At 55.9% G+C, this 17644-nt stretch overlaps 1 protein-coding gene across 5 annotated transcripts; it reads right to left on the reverse strand.

The window, feature by feature from the left end:
- Positions 1 to 4696: 4696 nt before the first annotated feature.
- Positions 4697 to 8356, reverse strand: Hrh3 (histamine receptor H3). Of its 5 annotated transcripts, none has more exons than XM_052181595.1 (3): positions 8107 to 8356; positions 6933 to 7099; positions 4697 to 5632 (listed from the first exon to the last, which is right to left on the reverse strand). In XM_052181595.1, exons 1-3 carry the CDS (start codon positions 8354 to 8356, stop codon positions 4697 to 4699), a joined length of 1353 nt encoding a protein of 450 aa, XP_052037555.1. The 5 variants fall into 5 exon arrangements, with proteins under 5 accessions (XP_052037555.1, XP_052037558.1, XP_052037556.1 ...); XM_052181598.1 differs by lacking the exon at positions 8107 to 8356 and adding an exon at positions 8022 to 8046; XM_052181596.1 differs by lacking the exon at positions 8107 to 8356 and adding an exon at positions 7919 to 8046 and having other exon boundaries at positions 6933 to 7113.
- Between the last annotated feature and the right edge of the window lie 9288 nt (positions 8357 to 17644).

Here is a 17644-nt window from a genome sequence, read left to right on the forward strand (position 1 = left end):
CTGCTGAGCCTGAGCCGCAGAGGAGCAAAGCCTAGGAATCCCTGATACCCCTCCCGCACCGAGCTGTTCATGCAAACTGGCCTGGGACAGACAAGGATGGGTGTTCTCTTAAGGTGCCTGGCTTTTACTCTAACCCTCAACACAGACCAGCTTGGGAGGTCTTCAGGTCACAGTGCCCTTGGAAGCCACTTGTGCCACTTGGGCAGCCAAGCCTTGATTCCACAGCTCTTCCGGTCTCCTCCCCACAGCAGCTTAGGGGGGGCAGGGGCCACTTTCCTGTCTCGTTGTCTCAGCACAGTGAAGGGCGTACAGTTAGTGGTCAGCAAGGGTTGCTTTTCTTTTTTCTTTGTTTGGTTGAGGGGGGATGAGATTCGAGACAGGGTTTCTATGTGTAGTACTGGCCATCCTGGAACTCACTCTGTAGACCTGGCTGTCCTCAAACTCGGAAATCGGCGTGCCACTGCCTCATTGAGTGATGATATTAAAGGTGTGTGCCACCACTACCACCCAGCTCAAGTGTTTTGGTCTTGAGAGGTAAGTCCATTGGTGAACGCTTGCTTCGTGTGCTCGAAGCATACCTAGTGCTGCATGAACATGGCAGCTCATGCTAAGAATCCTATCACCAGAATGCAGAGGCAGGAAGATCAGCAGTTCAGGGCCATCCTTGGCTACATAATAGATACGAAGCCAGCCTGAGCTACATAAAACCTCACCTCAAACTCTCAACAGCTAATGCTATTTGTTCCTATATTTGTTGTATTATATGTAAGTACACAGTATCTGTCTTCAGACACTCCAGAAGTCAGATCTCATTGCAGATGGTTGTGAGCCACCCTGTGGTTGCTGGGATTTGAACTCAGGACCTTTGGAAAAGCAGTCAGTGCTCTTAACCGCTGAACCATCTCACCAACCCCAACAGCAAATGCTTTGTGTTAAGATCGACAGTGTCAAACTGGGCAGTGATAGCACACACCTTTAACCCCAGCACTCAGGAGACAGAGGAAGGCAAGTCTCTGAGTTCCAGGTCAGCCTGGTCTACAGAATGAGTTCCAGGACAGCCAGTACTACACAGAGAAACCCTGTCTTGGAAAGCAACAACAAAAAAACCAGCCAAAGATCAACAGAGCCTGTCTCAGGCACCTTGCTTTCCTTCCCACACTAGCCCCGCCTGCACACAGCTGATAGGAGCTGTCTTCCAGAAGGACAGAGGCCTGCAGAGGGACCAGCTCAGACACTGCTGTCCATGGTATTCAGAGCACAATACTGCTCAGGAAGAAGAGATGAAGGGGAAGGAGCCAGGGCTCCACATCAGGCTTGGCTTCAAACGCTGGCCCCTCGCTGTGTGATGTGAGGGTGAGCCTGCAGAATGGAGAATGTGCACAGTCCTGGGGGGGGGGGTCGCTCTGAGGACATGGGATACTAACCTTGGCTCAAACCCAGCAAGAACACTGTAATTAACTCTTAGTGAAAGGTTCTGCATGCCCCGGAACCTATCCAGAAGCTCTGGGATGGGACAGAGAACAGAGAAGATGTCTCTTGAACAACGGGGCTCTAGAAGCCTTGCCTGAGACACCCCAGCCATATCTACTCACAGCCCTGGCTCTGAATCATTACTTCTTCTGTGGAGGAGGGGACTGGGTTTACCCCCAGTAGCTTAAGCTCCTCCTTTACCCTGGGAAGGTTCCCAGCTAGTATGTGTCAGGGCCTCTCCCCATAGGGCATCTTCAGAGTCAATGTATAGACTAAAGAGATGACTGACTGACACACACTGTCAACACTGGGGGGGGGGGGGGGGAACTCCTCCAGGTGGCCCTTAGCCTGGCCATAGCCCTGACTTAGAATACAAGTGGAAGTTTGTCCCTGTTGGTGGCCTCGGTTGGTAACTGAACCTTCTCCCAATCCCAAGACAACTCTGACCTAGAACTGCTTATGCCAGGGGTCCTTTATCTGTCACTTCTGGCTCAGGGCCCACATCTGTGCTGCTCTGCTGGCAACCCATCTCCCTGGCACCAGTGCACAGTAGGTGCTCAGTAAACAACATCTGTGCAGCTGAACCCCATCACCACAGCTCTGTCTCCCCCAGGCTGGGACTATGGGAGCGCTGGCTGGAACTGCAGAAGGCCCCCTCCGCCTGTTTGTTTGCTGCAGACGCGGGCCCAATAGACTCCGTGTCTTTCTTCTCTCCTCCTCCGTCCCCACATAGCGACTCCGGGAGCGGCAGTTTCCAGAGATTGAAGGCAAAATTGCTTGAAAGCCTGTGCTTTTATCCTCCAATTTGTAGCCATTTAGTAGGGCCGGGCGGAGGGGCAGCCTGGCCACTGGCTATGCTGGAAGTGCCCAATGCTGGAGAGAACAGTCCTTTGTCCTTCCCCAGATCACTCTGGGCTTTGGGGACAGATACCCGCTGAGGAGGCAAGGCCTGGTGTAGGGTGAGAGAGCCAGTACCAGCCTGCTGGGGGAGCCACAAAACCTCCTAGCTCTCAGGGACAAGATGGGGGTGGAGGTGGAGCTGAGGAAATGTGGCACCTACCCCCACCAATCACAACTGCTGAGGACAAGGCCCGGCTCGGAGCAGTGAGGTACAAGGAACACTGACTGGGAAGGAAAATCCAGAATCCCCAGGCTCACACCACAACCCAGTGACTGAGGAGGGGCCTGAGGGATTCGGTGGAGGAGAGTCCTGCTTGAACCCACAGGAAGCAGGACTCAAATCCAGGGAAAGACAGAAGGGGGAGGGTCTGGCCTCTTGGGGGTTGTCAAGTAGCTGGGAAAGACAAGTGCTGGCACAGCTGCAGGGACTTCACATCTGGAGGAGGAAAGACTTTGCGGGTTGCCGCCCCCTCCCCCTGCCCCGTGCAGCACTGAACTACCTTTACTCATGTGTCTGGTGTCCCTCGCTGCAGTAAAGACCCCATGGTGCCTAGATGTGGTGGCAACATCCCTCCCTGCTCTGAGGAAGAAAGGTGAAGTCCCTAAAGGTCAAGGTCGTGGTAAGGTGACAGCTAGCGCTGGGCTGTCCTGCTCCAGGTGGCAAGGCTATCCATAAGGCTGTCTGCTGAGGGCAGTACCACCCACCTTCCATTGATCTTCCTCCTTCCATCCTGACCTTCAACCACAACCCTTGCCAGCTCTTTGCCTGCGCTGGTGACTCTGCATCTCTCACCCCCACAAGCCTAGCCTCCTAACTCTGGAGGCCTCTTGTGGCCCTACCAGCCCCTTCCTTACCCCTTTCCTAAGCTTCTCTCAAAGCATGAGACGTGGTCAAGGCCTCTCCTAGGGCCCATGTCTTGGCAGCACTTGACTGGCTACTCATGTGTAAGGTCAAGGCCATATCGATCAATGCTTTCTGACAAGAAAACTGAGCACCTACCTTGGAATGGCTATAGATCTGTATTCTGAAGGTAGATGTGAACCGTCCCAGTACTATATAGCATCCTCCTGGAAAGGAGTACCAGCTGGGACTCCCCCAACAGGTCCTTGAGGAGTTTTGCAATTGGGCACTCTGGGCACAGTTCCTTGTGGGAACTACACCCTGGTATTTCAGCCTGGTTTTTCTCCCATCTCAGAATACCCAGGCCACAGTTTTGTCTCCTCTGGACCTTCCATTAGAGCCCTGAACAACAGCTACACCCACAAAGTCCCCAAAGGTCAGCACCCATAAAAAAATACACTTTATTGTGTCTTCACATTGGCAGAGGCAGCACACCAGGGCACAAGGACAGCAGAGCATGCAGAGGCCTGAGGGGAGAACACAGGACGGGGCAAAGCATTTCTCCCAGGTGTTGCAGGCCTGCTCTCCTGCTGACTGCCCCATGTTCCTCAGGACCCCCAGGGCATAGTGAAGAGCTGCTCTACCCCACAGCCCACCAGCCCCCAAATTCTGACTGAGCAGATGGGGCAAGCAGGGCAGGGCCATCGTCCTGAGCCTGGGGGTGGGGCAGGCAGAAGCAGCTGGCGCGGCTCAGCCGGAAGCTGCAGCGCCGAGGGAGGAGGGCGTGGGAGCCCACACCTGCCAATCCAGCCCCGAGCTCCTCGGCAATTTTGTCTCTCTTGATTAAACATCCAAGGAACATCAAGTTCACAGACTTGATGTTTTCTTCTCCTCCATCTTCCTGAAAACATCCAGAATGGAAGAGCAGAGAAGCTTCAAGTTTCCTGGGGCGCTTGACACTTTGTGGGGCAAAGAGTTGAAGGGAGAGGGGGATAGGAGCCAGGTTCCAGGATCAAGCAAGAGACAGCAGCAGCAAAGGGCATCATCCCCAGATCGTCTGGGCAAGAGACGGTATTGCAAGTGTGTGGCGGGTGTGTGCACATGCAGGGCGCATTGCCAGGGCAAGAGCCAGGAGCACACACGGAGGTTTGCATAGGGGAGGACACCAACCACTAAGTAGGCAAAGGAGGACATCACTGGCACTGCACTGTGTGTGTGTGTGTGGAGGTGGAGGGCATGCCTGGGACTCCTGGATTGTCTCTTCTGTGGTGAAGGAGAATGTGGCGGCAGAGCCAGCCAGCCCACTCCAGTTCCACCAACCAGGGCTCTGGGCCCACCCTCCATGCTGCCCCACTGCGGGGTTGATGGTCTAAGAGGCTGCCATGGCATTTGGAGCGGGCCAGGGACCGTGGACAAAGGCCGGGCCCCATGCTCGGGCTCCCCTCGAAACAGGTGCTAGGGCCTGGCCACAGAAGGGCGGGCGGCTCACTTCCAGCACTGCTCCAGGGAGCCATGGGGCTGGACCTTGAGCCTCTGGGGGCAGAGGAGCTTGGTGAAGGCTCTGCGGAAGCTGTAGTGGCACAGAGGGTAGAGGACAGGGTTGACGGCCGAGTTGGCCCACAGAAGCCAGAAGGATGTCTCGTACCAGTAGTCAGGGACGCAGTGGCCATGGCAAGCGGCTCGGATGATCATGAGGAGCGTGTACGGGGCCCAGCAGAGCCCAAAGATGCTCACGATGATGGCCAGCGACTTGGCCACCTTCTTGTCCCGCGACAGCCGAAAGCGCTGGGTGATGCTCTGGGACACCATCTTCATGCGCTTCTCCAAGGAGGCCGATGACGCCGATGGCTTGGAGCCCCTTTTGAGTGAGCGCGGCCTCTCAGTGCCCCTCGAGGAGCTGCCGGAGCTGGAGGTGGGCGAGGCAGCAGCGCCCCCACCACTGCCACCCCCGAGGGCAGCCTCCCCAGCCTCAACACCGGGGCCTGCCTCACCCACCCCATACCTGTGCAATGGCATGGCCTCCCCGTGCCCTTTGGGCCAGCAGCCCCAGCAGTTGGGCGGAGCGCAGCTGGGAGGAGCCGGAGGTGGTGAGGGCTGGGCATCAGGTGGGGGTTCTGGACCGGCCTCTCGGCCCCCGTCAAGCCGAAGGCGGGTACGTCTCTGGATGTTCAGGTAGATGCTGAGGTTGAAGAAGGTGACGCTAAGGAAGGGTGTGAAGAACTCGAGGGTGGAGGCCGTGATGAGAAAGTACCAGTTGTAGAAGAACTCAGCATAGCAGTGGCCCTCGGGGATGGAGCTGCCACCGGACAGGTACTCCCAACTCAAGATGGCGGGCCCATAGAGCAGGAAGGCCAGCACCCACACCAGTGCCATCTTCCGGACGGCCCGTTTTGTGTCTCCCTGCTGGGCCCGGTAGGAGACCTGCAGTGGTTTATACAGATCAATAACAGGTCAACAGTGTTGGACTAGAGGCTCAGAGAAGCCTCAGCATCCACGTCTGCCCTGGGTAAAGTGCCATGTTCCTTCTCTCCCCTGCTCGTGTCCCCTGTCTGCCTGATGCCCGCACGCTCTCCCGGAGCCTCAGAGCCTACCAGTACCAACCAGAATCCTGTCTCTTCACCATCCTCCACCAGCTCCGTGGGGTTTCCCCTGCCTTTGCTTGCATCTCTAGCCCTGGCCACACGCAACTGTTCCTGATGTGAGGCTTCTTGCAAGGGCCAGAGAACTGCCTTCAATGGGTTTGCTGTTGCTGAAAGGGAAGGGCTTTGTCCCAATTCTGCACCAGTATTTCCTTCCTCTCACTACTGGAGCTGGAAATACATAAGGGAAACCTGCTGGCCCACTGCTAAAGGACCACACACACACAAGAATTAGGTATTTTGTCTTTCTTTCTAGAAGGTGAGTGGCTGGAAAAGGTAGGGAGGTGGGACTATCTAGTCTTTTCCAAGAAACAAACTAAGCTCCAAGGAGGATGAGTAAGTAAGGGGCAGGGCGGCAGGAGGGGCCAAAAGTCCTCCAAGGGGCCTCAGAGGGACAGCCGGGACAAGTGTCCTTGACAGCCACCTTGGGAACCAGAAGCTAACCACAGGTCTAGGGTACACGTGTCACATGCCAGCTTGGTACTGGTCACCTCGGTCACAATAGCCCTGTGACCGTGTCCATTCAGGGGATGGTACAAGGGACCTAGGGAAGCTCAAGAGGGCTCTGTGCTGGTGCTCTTTGCAAGCTGATCCTAAGAATGCACCCTGACAAAACCTGGAGTGAGTGAGCCACCAAGAAGAGGAGTTGGAGACGTGGGAGCTGAAGCCCCACTCCACACTAGTGTCTGTTCCCTCTGCGCGGGTCCCCCGGGGCTATCTCACAACAGCCATTTAGGGGAGCGTGTGCAGCTAGGAGCTGTGGATTCCTGGTGTCATGTGTGCACGCCTTCATGTACATAAAAGTAAGAAGGGTGGAGACCCCCCTTCATTTCCAGGAATCCTGAACCTGTCCAGGACAGAGGCTGGGCCCTGACATCCCTTCCTGTGAGGGTATGGAATTCCAAGCTAACCTTCTGTCTCATGCTAGTACTACTGGCAGCCAATGACCACTGAAAAATGGCCCCCATGTCTAAAGGGAGCAAGACCACCGCGTATCTACCTACAACTCAGGAGCAGCCATACCCTGCCCAGTGCTCTCCAACACACAGAGTAAACTCTAATGCCCACATCCCAGAACTCACAGCTCGAGTGACTGACAGGAATCGGTCATAGCTGATCAGCACGATGTTGAAGACTGAGGAGGCACACAGTAGGTAGTCTACCACCAGCCACAGCTTGCAGAGGCCCCGGCCAAAGGTCCAACGGCCGGTCAGCACATAGGGTACATACAATGGGATGCAGAAGGCACCTATGGGAAAGCAGCTGTGGTGGGACCATGGCTCAGGATTTGGGGTCAGGCTGATCACATGGAGAGAGGGCAGAGCCTGGCCTTCATAGGGTAGCCACCTTTCTAGGTCCAGTACTATGTTTTATTTAACCTCCTAGTCACACTGTCTTCCTACAACTGAGCAGCTGCCAGCCTCCAGCCCAACAATGTCTTCTGGACCTTTCGGCAGGAGGAAAGACCTCCGTGTAGGGACCTCTGGACACAGAACCTGGGTTTCTGCCAGCCCCACCAACCGCCAAAAGAGGGAAAAGGGATGTATGTCCTCCCTGGCTTGACTGGCTCTGGAGCTGATCATCTATCCCTACCCTGGCTGTTGGACAGCCTCCCTTCTCAGCTTAAAAACCGAGAAAGCTTTCCTCTTGGCTTAAAAGGTTCTTGGCTGCAGCCGCGCCAGTCGCTCTCACCGCCCAAACCGGCTTCCAGCGTCTGGGAGACGCAGCAGCTCGCAGCCCCAACAGGTGTCTGGCGCTCCGGCCCCCACCGCGTGCCCCGCCCCCCCTCCCCCAGTTGGGAGCAGAGCTTGGACACGTGAGAACGAGCTCCTCGGAGCATTTCCCTCATCTCACCCCCCCCCCCTTATCCACGGTCCCCTTCCTCAGCACAGCTCCCCAAATCCCCCTTCCATGTCCCCTCCCCCCAGCGTCCTCCCAGCATCCTGAGTCCGGCGCCGCTGCCTTTGTTTGGTTCGGCGCAGGAGCCAGCGCTGCACCGGCAGTCGCTGCGCCTTGCGCCTTGCTGAGCGCCCGCCGGCTGGGGCAGCTTCCCCGGGGACATCCCTACTCAGACCCGGTCTTGCGGCCCGGGAGGCGAGGAACTTCGCCCGCGCCCACCATCCTAAGGTTTCTAGAGCTCCTCTCCCAAGGCCGAACCCCTGAGAAGCCACCCCAGGTCGAAGCGCCAAGCCCCATCGTCCAGCCCCGGCTCTGCGCCCCTGGACTCTGGCAGCGGACAGGGTCTGGGGGCTTTACCCACGAGGAAGTCGGAGATGGCGAGGTTAAGAAGAAAGAAGTTGTTTTGGGTGCGGAGGCTCGAATCCGCCACGAAGGCGAGCATGACCAGCGCGTTGCCCAGCACTGTGGCCACGATGAGCAGCGCCATGAGCGCAGCCAGGACAGCGGTCCAGGCAGCGGAGAAGCCGCGCGCCCCGCCTGCAGCCGCCGCCTCTCCGGCCAGAGCGCCCGACGCGTTCATCAGCCCGTCGGGCGGCCCGCGCTCCATGGCCCAGCAGGCTCACAGGGCTCGGGGACACCGGGCAGGGCACGGGATGAGAGCTGGGTGGCCGGGTGGGGCCCCCGCTCGTGTGCCTAATCTTTGCCGGCTCTTCACCCAGCCCGGTTTTCCGGGGGGCGCCCGGAGCATGGTCCGCGGGGCCCGAGCGAGAGCCGGGTCTGGAGTCCGGGAGGGCGATGCAGAGGGAGCTGGTATTGGAATCTAAGCGGAGTAGGGCGGGTGGCGCGGCTGCTGCAGCGAGAGCAAAGCCGAGCTCCAGCCGCCCGCGGCGCGTCGGTGCACCCCTAGCTCAGCGCGCAGCCGAGTGCGCCCCGCGATCGGCCCGCCGCCCCCCGCGCCCCGCGCAGAGCCCCCGCCATTGGCTGGCGCCCTCGCCCCGCCTCCGTCCCGCCTCCGCCCCGCCCGACGCGGGCAGCACCACGGACAGCGCCGCGTGCCCGCCGGCCGACTAGAGCCCCTGCCCGGGTGCGCACCGCGTTTGGCGGAGAGCCCGACTCAGGCAATTACCAGCTACAGGGTTGGGACCATGTCTGAGGTCACACCTAGAAGCTAGTCCCTTGGCTATCCGTTCGCCTTCATGCCCTCGCCCCTGGTGACCCCTGCCCGACCCTTGTCCGCAGCTCCTAAGCTTGTGAGGACCGGGGACAGTACCTGGGTGGGGTGGAGAATGGCTGCCCCGCAGCTCTAGGGAACTTGCGCCTCTGGACTCCCTTTCGCATCTTGCTTTGGACAAGTAGGTTTCTGGGGTAAGAGATGTCCAAAGAAGGATTGGGGAGGGGTCCCTAAAAGTGATGCCGGGAACGGGGGTTCTCTCCAGCCTCATATGCACAGAACTGTGGGTCTCAATCTCCACGTGGTTAGACAGAGCTCAGAACGGGGTCCAGGGTGACCTGCAAGGCACACACAGATGTGGAGTTACATAAGGGAAGAACGAGCCTGAGCGGACCCAGCCCAGAGCTGGGAACATTCACCCAGAACTCAGCGGCAGTGGGTGGAGGGGCGACCCACAAAGCAGTTTGGTTCGCGCCACGAATGCCCCCTGAGATACCTCAGTGGGGTGGTCATTGCTGCGGGGGACAGGTGAGGTCACTGAGTTCTGGGTGCAGCCAGGGTGGTGGCAGCTGCGTTAGTGCCTGTGGGAGGGGGAGGAGGAAAGCCGCCGGCCCCCCTTCTCTGACACAGATACTGGAGGTCAAGGACAGAGTCAGCAGCAGAGGCTCCCTGAAGACAGACAGACACACCCACGCTCTGACACACAGACATTCACAGTCAGGGAAACAGCCACCCAGCATCAGGCTGGGACCCACGAATGAATAGACAGACAGCAGACAGACAGGGAACAGTGCCCGAGGGAGAGGGAAGCAGCGACTGTCCTCTGTCACCAATGGCACACATCAGTGGATGCCTCAAAGTGGACAGAAATGTAGACTGCATGAGTGTGGGGGGAGGGGGACCCCAGGCTCCGCTCCAAGCACCCCACACTGACAGACAGAGACTGGTCATGTGAGGACCTGCCCCTCCCCCACCCCAAGTGGTTCTCTGAGAACTTTGAGCAGTGGGGACTGGCATTTCTCTGTTCCAACCTTGGGGACGCTGGCAAAGAGGGGTCTCTCTCCCCAAGCCCACAGTCTCAGCCCCCCCCAGGCACCCTAGAAGCCTCTATGGGGGAGGGGTAAATTCCAATATATCTTCTCCAGAAAGCCTTCCCTGATCTGCTCTTACAAGCAAACCCTTAGGCTGCCCTCCACAGCACACTGACTTGTCCAGAAGCTGTGCTAGGTTCAGGCACCAAGCTAATGGTCAAAGTAACGTGTGTCCTGGAACTGGACAGCGAGATCCGGCTGAACTGGTGGGTACAATCAAGCATGCCCGTCAAGTCCGCCTGTGGCCTGAAGTGCTCGACGGAGCTCACCCTCCCAGCACTGTGCAGCACCTCTGCTACTCTCTCCGCTGCTCTCTCCTTCTCCCTGAGAAAGCCAGTAGAACCGGACATGTTCAGAACTCCCAGAGCCCTCAGGAAATGGGGCTGGGGGAAATGTAAAGAGATCCCTAGATCTCATTAATGGCTGGAGCCTCAGTGACACAGGATTGAGGGAGAGAGTTGATAAACATTTATAAAGTCCCTGTCAAGTCTTGGCCAGGCTCAGCCCCAGTCTAAAGTACCCTGGTATTGGTCATTACTCTGACCAGGTGCAGCAATGATAAGTGGGGGCTGGGACCCTATGAAGAACTGAGGACTATGTGACATGGAGGTCCACTGGCTATGTCTCCCCCTTCCTTCAAGTGCTCCTGTCCAGGCCTCCATGAATGCTGCTACTTGCTGCCACCCCCAGAGAACCACCTGGGGACCACCTGGATCAGAGGGCAGTTCCCTGGTGGCATCTCACTCTTCCGGCAGCTGGGTGGACCCAATTCAACCCCACCGCCCCACAGCTGTCTATGGCGCCGCTTGCTGATGTCATGGAATGTTCAACATACATTTAAAAAACAACAACAAACAAACAAAAACAACAACAAACAAACCAGGCAGTATGCCCACGTCCTACAGGCCAGCTCCCCGCACCCTCATAGGGATTCTGAAGGGGCCAAGTTCCATAAGGACACTCAACTAGAGTCACTTCAGACCCTAGCATCACCCGTTCAGCTCTTGGGGGGAAGCTACACAGTCTCTGGGAGCCCAGAAGTCTTCCTCCACAAATGGAGACCAGAAGAAGCAGGAAGGCTGAGTTAGCCCAGAGGTTTGATAAGGACAGTGGCTGGTGGTGATGGTGCCCCCTATAGGCTAGACTCACTGCTTGCATGCATGACTTCATAAGACTCCCAGACACCCCATGTCAGTGTTTCTTGACCTGGGGGTTGCAACACCTCTGGGGGGATCACATAGCAGATATCCCATATCAGATGTTAACACCATGAGTCGTTACAGTAGCAAAATTACACTTACGAGGTAGCAACAAAGTAATTTTATGGTTGGGGGTCACTGCACCATAAGGAACTGTATTAAAGGGTCACAGCAGTGGGAAGGTTGAGAACCACTGCCCGATGTAGATGTAGAGTCATCTGCAGAGGGCCACACAGACCTAGAGTTCACCCTCTCGAGGGCCCTAGTCCTGGTTCAGCCCTGAGATAGAGGCTCCTGAGGCCAGCAGAAATGCTAGTATGGAAAGCATTCAGGTAGAGGGACTTGGCTGGCCAATTGGACCAAGGTCATGCGTAAGTAAGGAAAGTCACTATGTGGCACCCTACCCTGGAGGATTTTCCCAGGACGAGCTTTGTGAGGGAAAAGGAAGACAAGTCTAGAAGCCCTGCCCCCTCAGAGTGTACCTCACAGACTGGCATGTTAGCACAGTACAGTGGCCACATTGGAGGCTCCTGTGGGCCCTAAAGCTGTAATGCCATATGCTAAACTCTTGTTTTTCTGAATGCCTGGCTGTGGACCCATCCCAGAAACAAACTCTAAATGAATGGTCCTTATATCTGGTAATGAACTAACTTTGTGGCTCCCTTCTCCTGGTTCAGGCCACCCTTGCTAACTCAGCCTATGCCACCGTGCAAGAGCTTGCAGTCCCCAACCATGAGCGCTGGTACTACATATGCAGCACCTGGCCGGGAGACTACTTTTCTGCAAAAGAGGCTAAGAGTGATCCAAGACCAGCAACCCACGCCCAGGAAGAGCAGCTGCATCATAGGCTGCAGGGACAGCTTCCTGTAGGCACGCAGGCTGGGGACAATGGCCTCTAAGGATACTTGCCTTCATATAGGATATATTCTACTATGGATCAGAGGTATTTCTATGGCACTTTACTTGCAGGAGACAGGCACAGTGTTTAGGAGCTTTAGTTGGTGGGGGAAGAAAAGCCACCCCAAAATCCCTTTCAATGACCCATCAGGGACTATGCTGTTTAGGGATCACCTGGGATAGAAGTCTTCATCTCTGGAGCTCCTCAGGCCCGGGGACCAGCAGCTAAGGACATCAGGGAGTGGCTCTGGCCACCTGTCCTGGTCCCTTTATTAGGTCACTGTCTTCACCTCGAGCTCTGCCTTAGCTGGTGAACCCCACTTCGACTAGGGCCAGATTCTGATTTTTAAAGGGATTTTTCACTGACAAGATGTCACTAGGTCATAGATAGGAGAAACAGGAGAGAGGAGAGGAAGGAAATAGAGGTTTGGGGGAGGGGATAGCAGCAGAACAGGGTGACCCAGTCTAAGGCAGCCAGGAGGCCAGTTAGGCTAAAGCGCAGGAAGACAGATGGGAAGGCTTTGGAAGGAAAGGGAAGAGGCTTCTCATGCTGTGAACAGGATGCTGGTGTTTTCTCGGCGTGGGTCAGGAACTCCTAGAGGGCTTGAGAGTCATCTTAAAGGTCCCTGGCCACTGTGGGGTTAACTGGGCAGGTGGAGGGTAGATGCCCACAGCCAGCTGGAGGCAGTTGTGTAATGAAGTCCAAGTGGGGACCTGAAGACTTTGGATGTCTTTCAAGCCTGGAATAAGCTGTGGGAGGGAAGGGGAAAGAGGTAGGTCCAGTCTACCTCCAGAGCTTAAGACTCAAGCACCGTACAGGGCAGAGTTTGCAGCCATGGCTTGGAGCAGAGTGGGCATCATCTGGGTGTTGGGTATTGAATGTTACAAGACTGAGGTGCAGTCACACTCAAAAGGATACTTGGAACACATGACTGGGGACCAGGAGCAGCTCTGGGCTGAAGAAGCCAGCTCAGGTCACAGCCTCAGCTTAGCTGGTGCCATTCTCTGGTGCTGTCCCAGGCGGCTTTCTGCCTCCAGCTTTTTTCTCATTGCCAGAGAAGACCTTTCCTCTCTTGAACTAAGGGTGAGCCTGATGCTTCTGGCCGCAGAGCTCTGCCTGTGCTGTGCGGGAACACTGCTCACTAATGAGAAATAACGAGAGAACAGGAACTACCAAGGGCTAGTTGAAGGGCAGCCATCCAGCTTGTAGTGGACAAGGTGATTGCCAGGGCCTGGTCTCTCTCACTGTTTCATTTCCTCAGTGGAATTGCGGTCTGCTCTCTCCTGCAGGAGCTCATTTGAATATGGGAATACAGATTTTTCTTTTTTTGTTCCTTGTCCCACCCCCCACACACAACCCCCCATCCCGTGACATTCTGAGCCAGATCCGGGTGCACCCTGATGAGCTCAGGGCCCAAATGGGATAAAAATGGTGTCTGAAGCCATGATGCAGAACAGACACGGAGTCCAACTCTCTGTGTCCCCTTTAGGGACCAGGTGTCAGGGAGGAAAAAAGAGATGGGAGATAGAGTTGCTATTTAGTTGAATGTGACAAAAACTAATTCAAGAAATCCTTAAAGAAAGACATGGCTGTTGTTTGAGCCTAGAGCTCAAAAGTCCAGGGAAGATGAGACTCTGGGTGCTTAAAGAACAACCTGCTTTTCCAGCTTGCCTCCCCCGTGTTTGCTGCTTTCCCAGACTGTCCCTGAGATCTCTCCCTGCAGCTCCCTCCAGTTCCTCTTCCCTTCTGCCACATTAGTCTGTCTATGACAGCCCATGGTAGCTGCCCTGGCCATGGTGTGGGTGCACATAATTCGAACTTCACAATGACCAGGGAGGGGACAGAGAAGGGGAGTATTGGCAATCCCAGCTGCAATCAGTCAGGCCTGCAGCTGCCCTTGGGATCGCCGTTCAACCAACTAGCCTGTGCTGGCATCAGGAGCTCACACATTGTCCCTCAGAGATATGACCCCAACAGAACAGGAACTGTAGTGGGGTCTCTTGGGGCAGCTGTGCCAAGTTTCCCATCGGACAGAGTAAGCAATAGGGTAATACAGAGTGTGGCATTAGTCTGCTGATGTCACAGCTGGCAGTGAGGCTGCTGGAGAGGCTGTTGTGTCATAACGGAAGACAGGGTCTTGGAAGGCTTGCTCCCTGAGGTGCCACCACAGACCAAGCTATCACTCTTGGAGTCTGGGTGGGTGATGAACACCGTAGCTGCTGGACCTCAGCTCTAGCACCTGGTCTTGTCCTTTGAGTGCTAAGTCCAAGACAACCACAACAGGAAAGAGAGAGAGAAGTGGATGCAGCCCTATTCCAGAAAGCTTCAAGGCTCCCAGGCAGAATGTGGGTTGGTGTGGGGCCCTGTGATGGTATAGAGCCCAGCCAATGGCCGGAAGCTCTAGTCCTTCCCCAGAGTGTTTGGTGGAGACTCCCAGACTCTGGCATGGCAACAGTAAGCCTGCCTACCCACTTAGCCAAGCTCCCACACTCCTCACACCAGCGCTCTTCCGGGGCCATTGGACTGTGGCTTGTTCTAGGCAGCTATGAATGGTGAATGCCACACGACAGAGGGGATCTGGCCAGCTCTCAGACGGCTTCAGGTGTTACAATGGAGGGCCTTGCTCTGGAGAGAGAGGAGGCACAATCCCTTGTGCTCTGTTCAACTCTGCCTGTCTTTACAAGATCCTCTCCCGACAGCCTAGATGATACCCACATGGAGCCCCTCAATGCCCTTGGCCTGGTTCCTTATAGGTAAGTCTAAGTCATTCCTCTGTCTGGAGGGGGAGGTTTGAGACAGGATTTCTTTGTATAGTTCTAGCTACCTGGAACTCACTCTGCAGACCTGATTGACCTTAAACTGAGAGATCCACCTGCCTCTGCTCCCTCAGTGTTGGGATTAAAGGTTGTACCACAATGCTGGACCTCTGTCTGAACTCTTGACCTGTAGCTGACTGTGACTGGTCACCTGCTATCTTTTCTGGAAAGTCCCACCTTCTCCATAAAGGTCTGGGCTCCATATTCTGTTTGTTTGACTGCTGTCATGGCCTTGTCCATCCTGAATGCTTCATCTCCTGATATCTCTAGGTTCCTGCCCTCTACTTGACTGTCTCCTGGGCCCCACTGCAGTCACTCCACTCTTGCCTCTGACATAGACCCAGGTCTGACAGTGCAAGGCTAGATGGTCAAGTTGGGGGCTAATCATACTCCATGTAGCCAACCAGTGCCCTCCACTCAGCATCTAAGGTCATGGGAGGACCAGGCCTCCCCTGTCCATTCTTCCCCTGTCCTGGGTGGGGGAGAGTCTGCTGAACTGGTTCACTGGGCTTGTCCTGGAGTCTAACTGCTCGGCAGAGGAGCACCACCCAGGTGGAGCATGGATGCTGATGGGGGATGGGTGCTATGCATCCCATAGGAAACCCCCTCCCAGTCACATACCTTCAGGATCATCCCACCAGCACCTTAGAGGGTACCCTCAGGGTTTCTCCAGGGTTCCTTCATTGTACTCTGTGATCAGGGTAGTGCCCGTACTTCTGTGAATATGCCCAGCCCCCAAACCCACCCCAGAGTTATGTGGACTCCTTGACTCTTAGAGCCCTGAGCCCTCTCCCTCTACAGCCCTCAGAAGCACAGTTAAAAAAAAAAGGGTGAATGTTGGCTTAGGGCTGCTTGGAATCCCCTGCCCTCTGTAAGGTGGTTCTGTTTACTCTTGATGTCCTGTGGGAGTCTGGGTAGTTCCTCTGGGAACAGATGCCTGCTGGGAAAATAAAGGAGGGCTGAGAAAGCAACGAATGAAGGCAAGTCCTTGGATCCTTTTCCTTTTCTCCGAGACAGGGTTTCTCTGTGTAGCCCTGGCTGTCCTGGAACTCACTCTGTAGACCAGGCTGGCCTCGAACTCAGAAATCCGCCTGCCTCTGCCTCCTGAGTGCTGGGATTAAAGGCAAGTGCCACCACCGCCCAGCAAGTCCTTGGATCCTTGAGAGGAAGGATGGGGCCTCAGAAACTGGGGGTGGGGGGGAGGGAGAGAGGGAGAGAGGGAAGAAAGAAGGGGGAAAGAGAGAGAGAGAGAGAGGAAGAGCAGGAGGGAGGGAGAGAGACAGAGAGAGAGAGGGAGGGGGAGAGAGAGAGGGAGGGGGAGGGAGAGGGGGAGGGGGAGAGAGGGGGAGGGAAGAAAGAAGGGGGAAAGAGAGAGAGAGAGAGGAAGAGCAGGAGGGAGGGAGAGAGACAGAGAGAGAGAGGGAGGGAGAGAGAGAGAGAGAGAGAGAGGGAGGGAGAGAGAGATAATAAGGTGACAACAGGATGAAGCTGACCCAGGCTGTAGAGACAAGCCAGTAACAGGAACATGTCCTATATCTCCATAGAAGCCTAGGATCTGGGTGGGTGTCTGAGATCCTTGTTGATACCTGCATCCCACACATTCATTTATCTGACATTCTCACAGCCCACAGAGTCAGAACACAACAGGAAAACAAAAGAGGGTGTACCCTAAGGCCCCCAGACTTGTCGAAGACAGTGGGGCTGAGGTGCTGGTGGCGGGCTTTGGAGCGGGGATGGGCACCTATGGGGGCTTGTGCAGGTGCTGACAGGTGAAGCTGTAGTTTTACAGAACTCAATCGGGCGGAGCCAGTGCTTACCTGTTCCAGCTGGGACAACAGTGGTCATGTGTGGACAGTGGCAGTGCTGAGCCGGGGAACTGAGAAGGAGGCTAGACTGTCTTCTGTTTGTTTGCTTGTTTGTTTGGAGACAGGGTCTCTCTGTGTAGACCAGGCTGACTTTTAACTCACAGAGATCCACTGGCCTCCACTTCCCCAAGTGCTGGGACTAAAGGTGTGTCTTACCACTCCTGGTTTCGAAGGGGGATCCCAGCCAGGCGAGCCTGGTGGAGGAAGTTGCTCATTTCACCCTCCCGTAGGAATGGCTGGTTTTAGGAGTCTAACTGCTACCTGTGTCCCCTTGGCTCTGCTCTCCTGGCGAGCCCCTCCCCTCAGTGTGGCACCTTTAGGCTTGTATCTCAACTCACAGTCCAGCAGGTAAAGGGGTCTGTACTCAAACCTTGCATCTGGCTGTCAGGTGCCTCTGTGTGAGATCTGCCTGCTGATGGAGAGGAGTCCAGGTAGCTCCTAGATGGACCATGTGCAGATGACCAGGTGCCCTCTGAAGGGTTTTCACATACCTTCCCAAGCCCCAGGAAAATGGAGACACACAGAACAAACGACAGGTAAAAACCCATGTGGACTCTGGGCTCTGCTCTACCTGGGTTGTCTGTGTAGGATCTACTTGTGCCATCTCCTATTGCCAAGGGCTCAGAAGGTCAGGCTGCTCTTGAGGTGAGGGTATTGGGAAAGCCCTGAGCTAACTCTGTCTTCCAGGGGTGCTCTAGGGAGGCCTAGCCGTGAGTCACTTTAGAGCCATGGCTAAGGAAGTCTTGGGTTTCCTGACTTCTTCCAGCCCTGGCAAAGTGCCCAGCATGAGACCCTTTATCAGCCCCTCCATCTCTTCCCTAAACAACCCCAACCTGATAGCCCGGCCCATCCCCA

Source organism: Apodemus sylvaticus, chromosome 5 (genome assembly GCF_947179515.1).
Source record: "Apodemus sylvaticus chromosome 5, mApoSyl1.1, whole genome shotgun sequence".
Lineage (NCBI taxonomy): Eukaryota > Metazoa > Chordata > Mammalia > Rodentia > Muridae > Apodemus > Apodemus sylvaticus.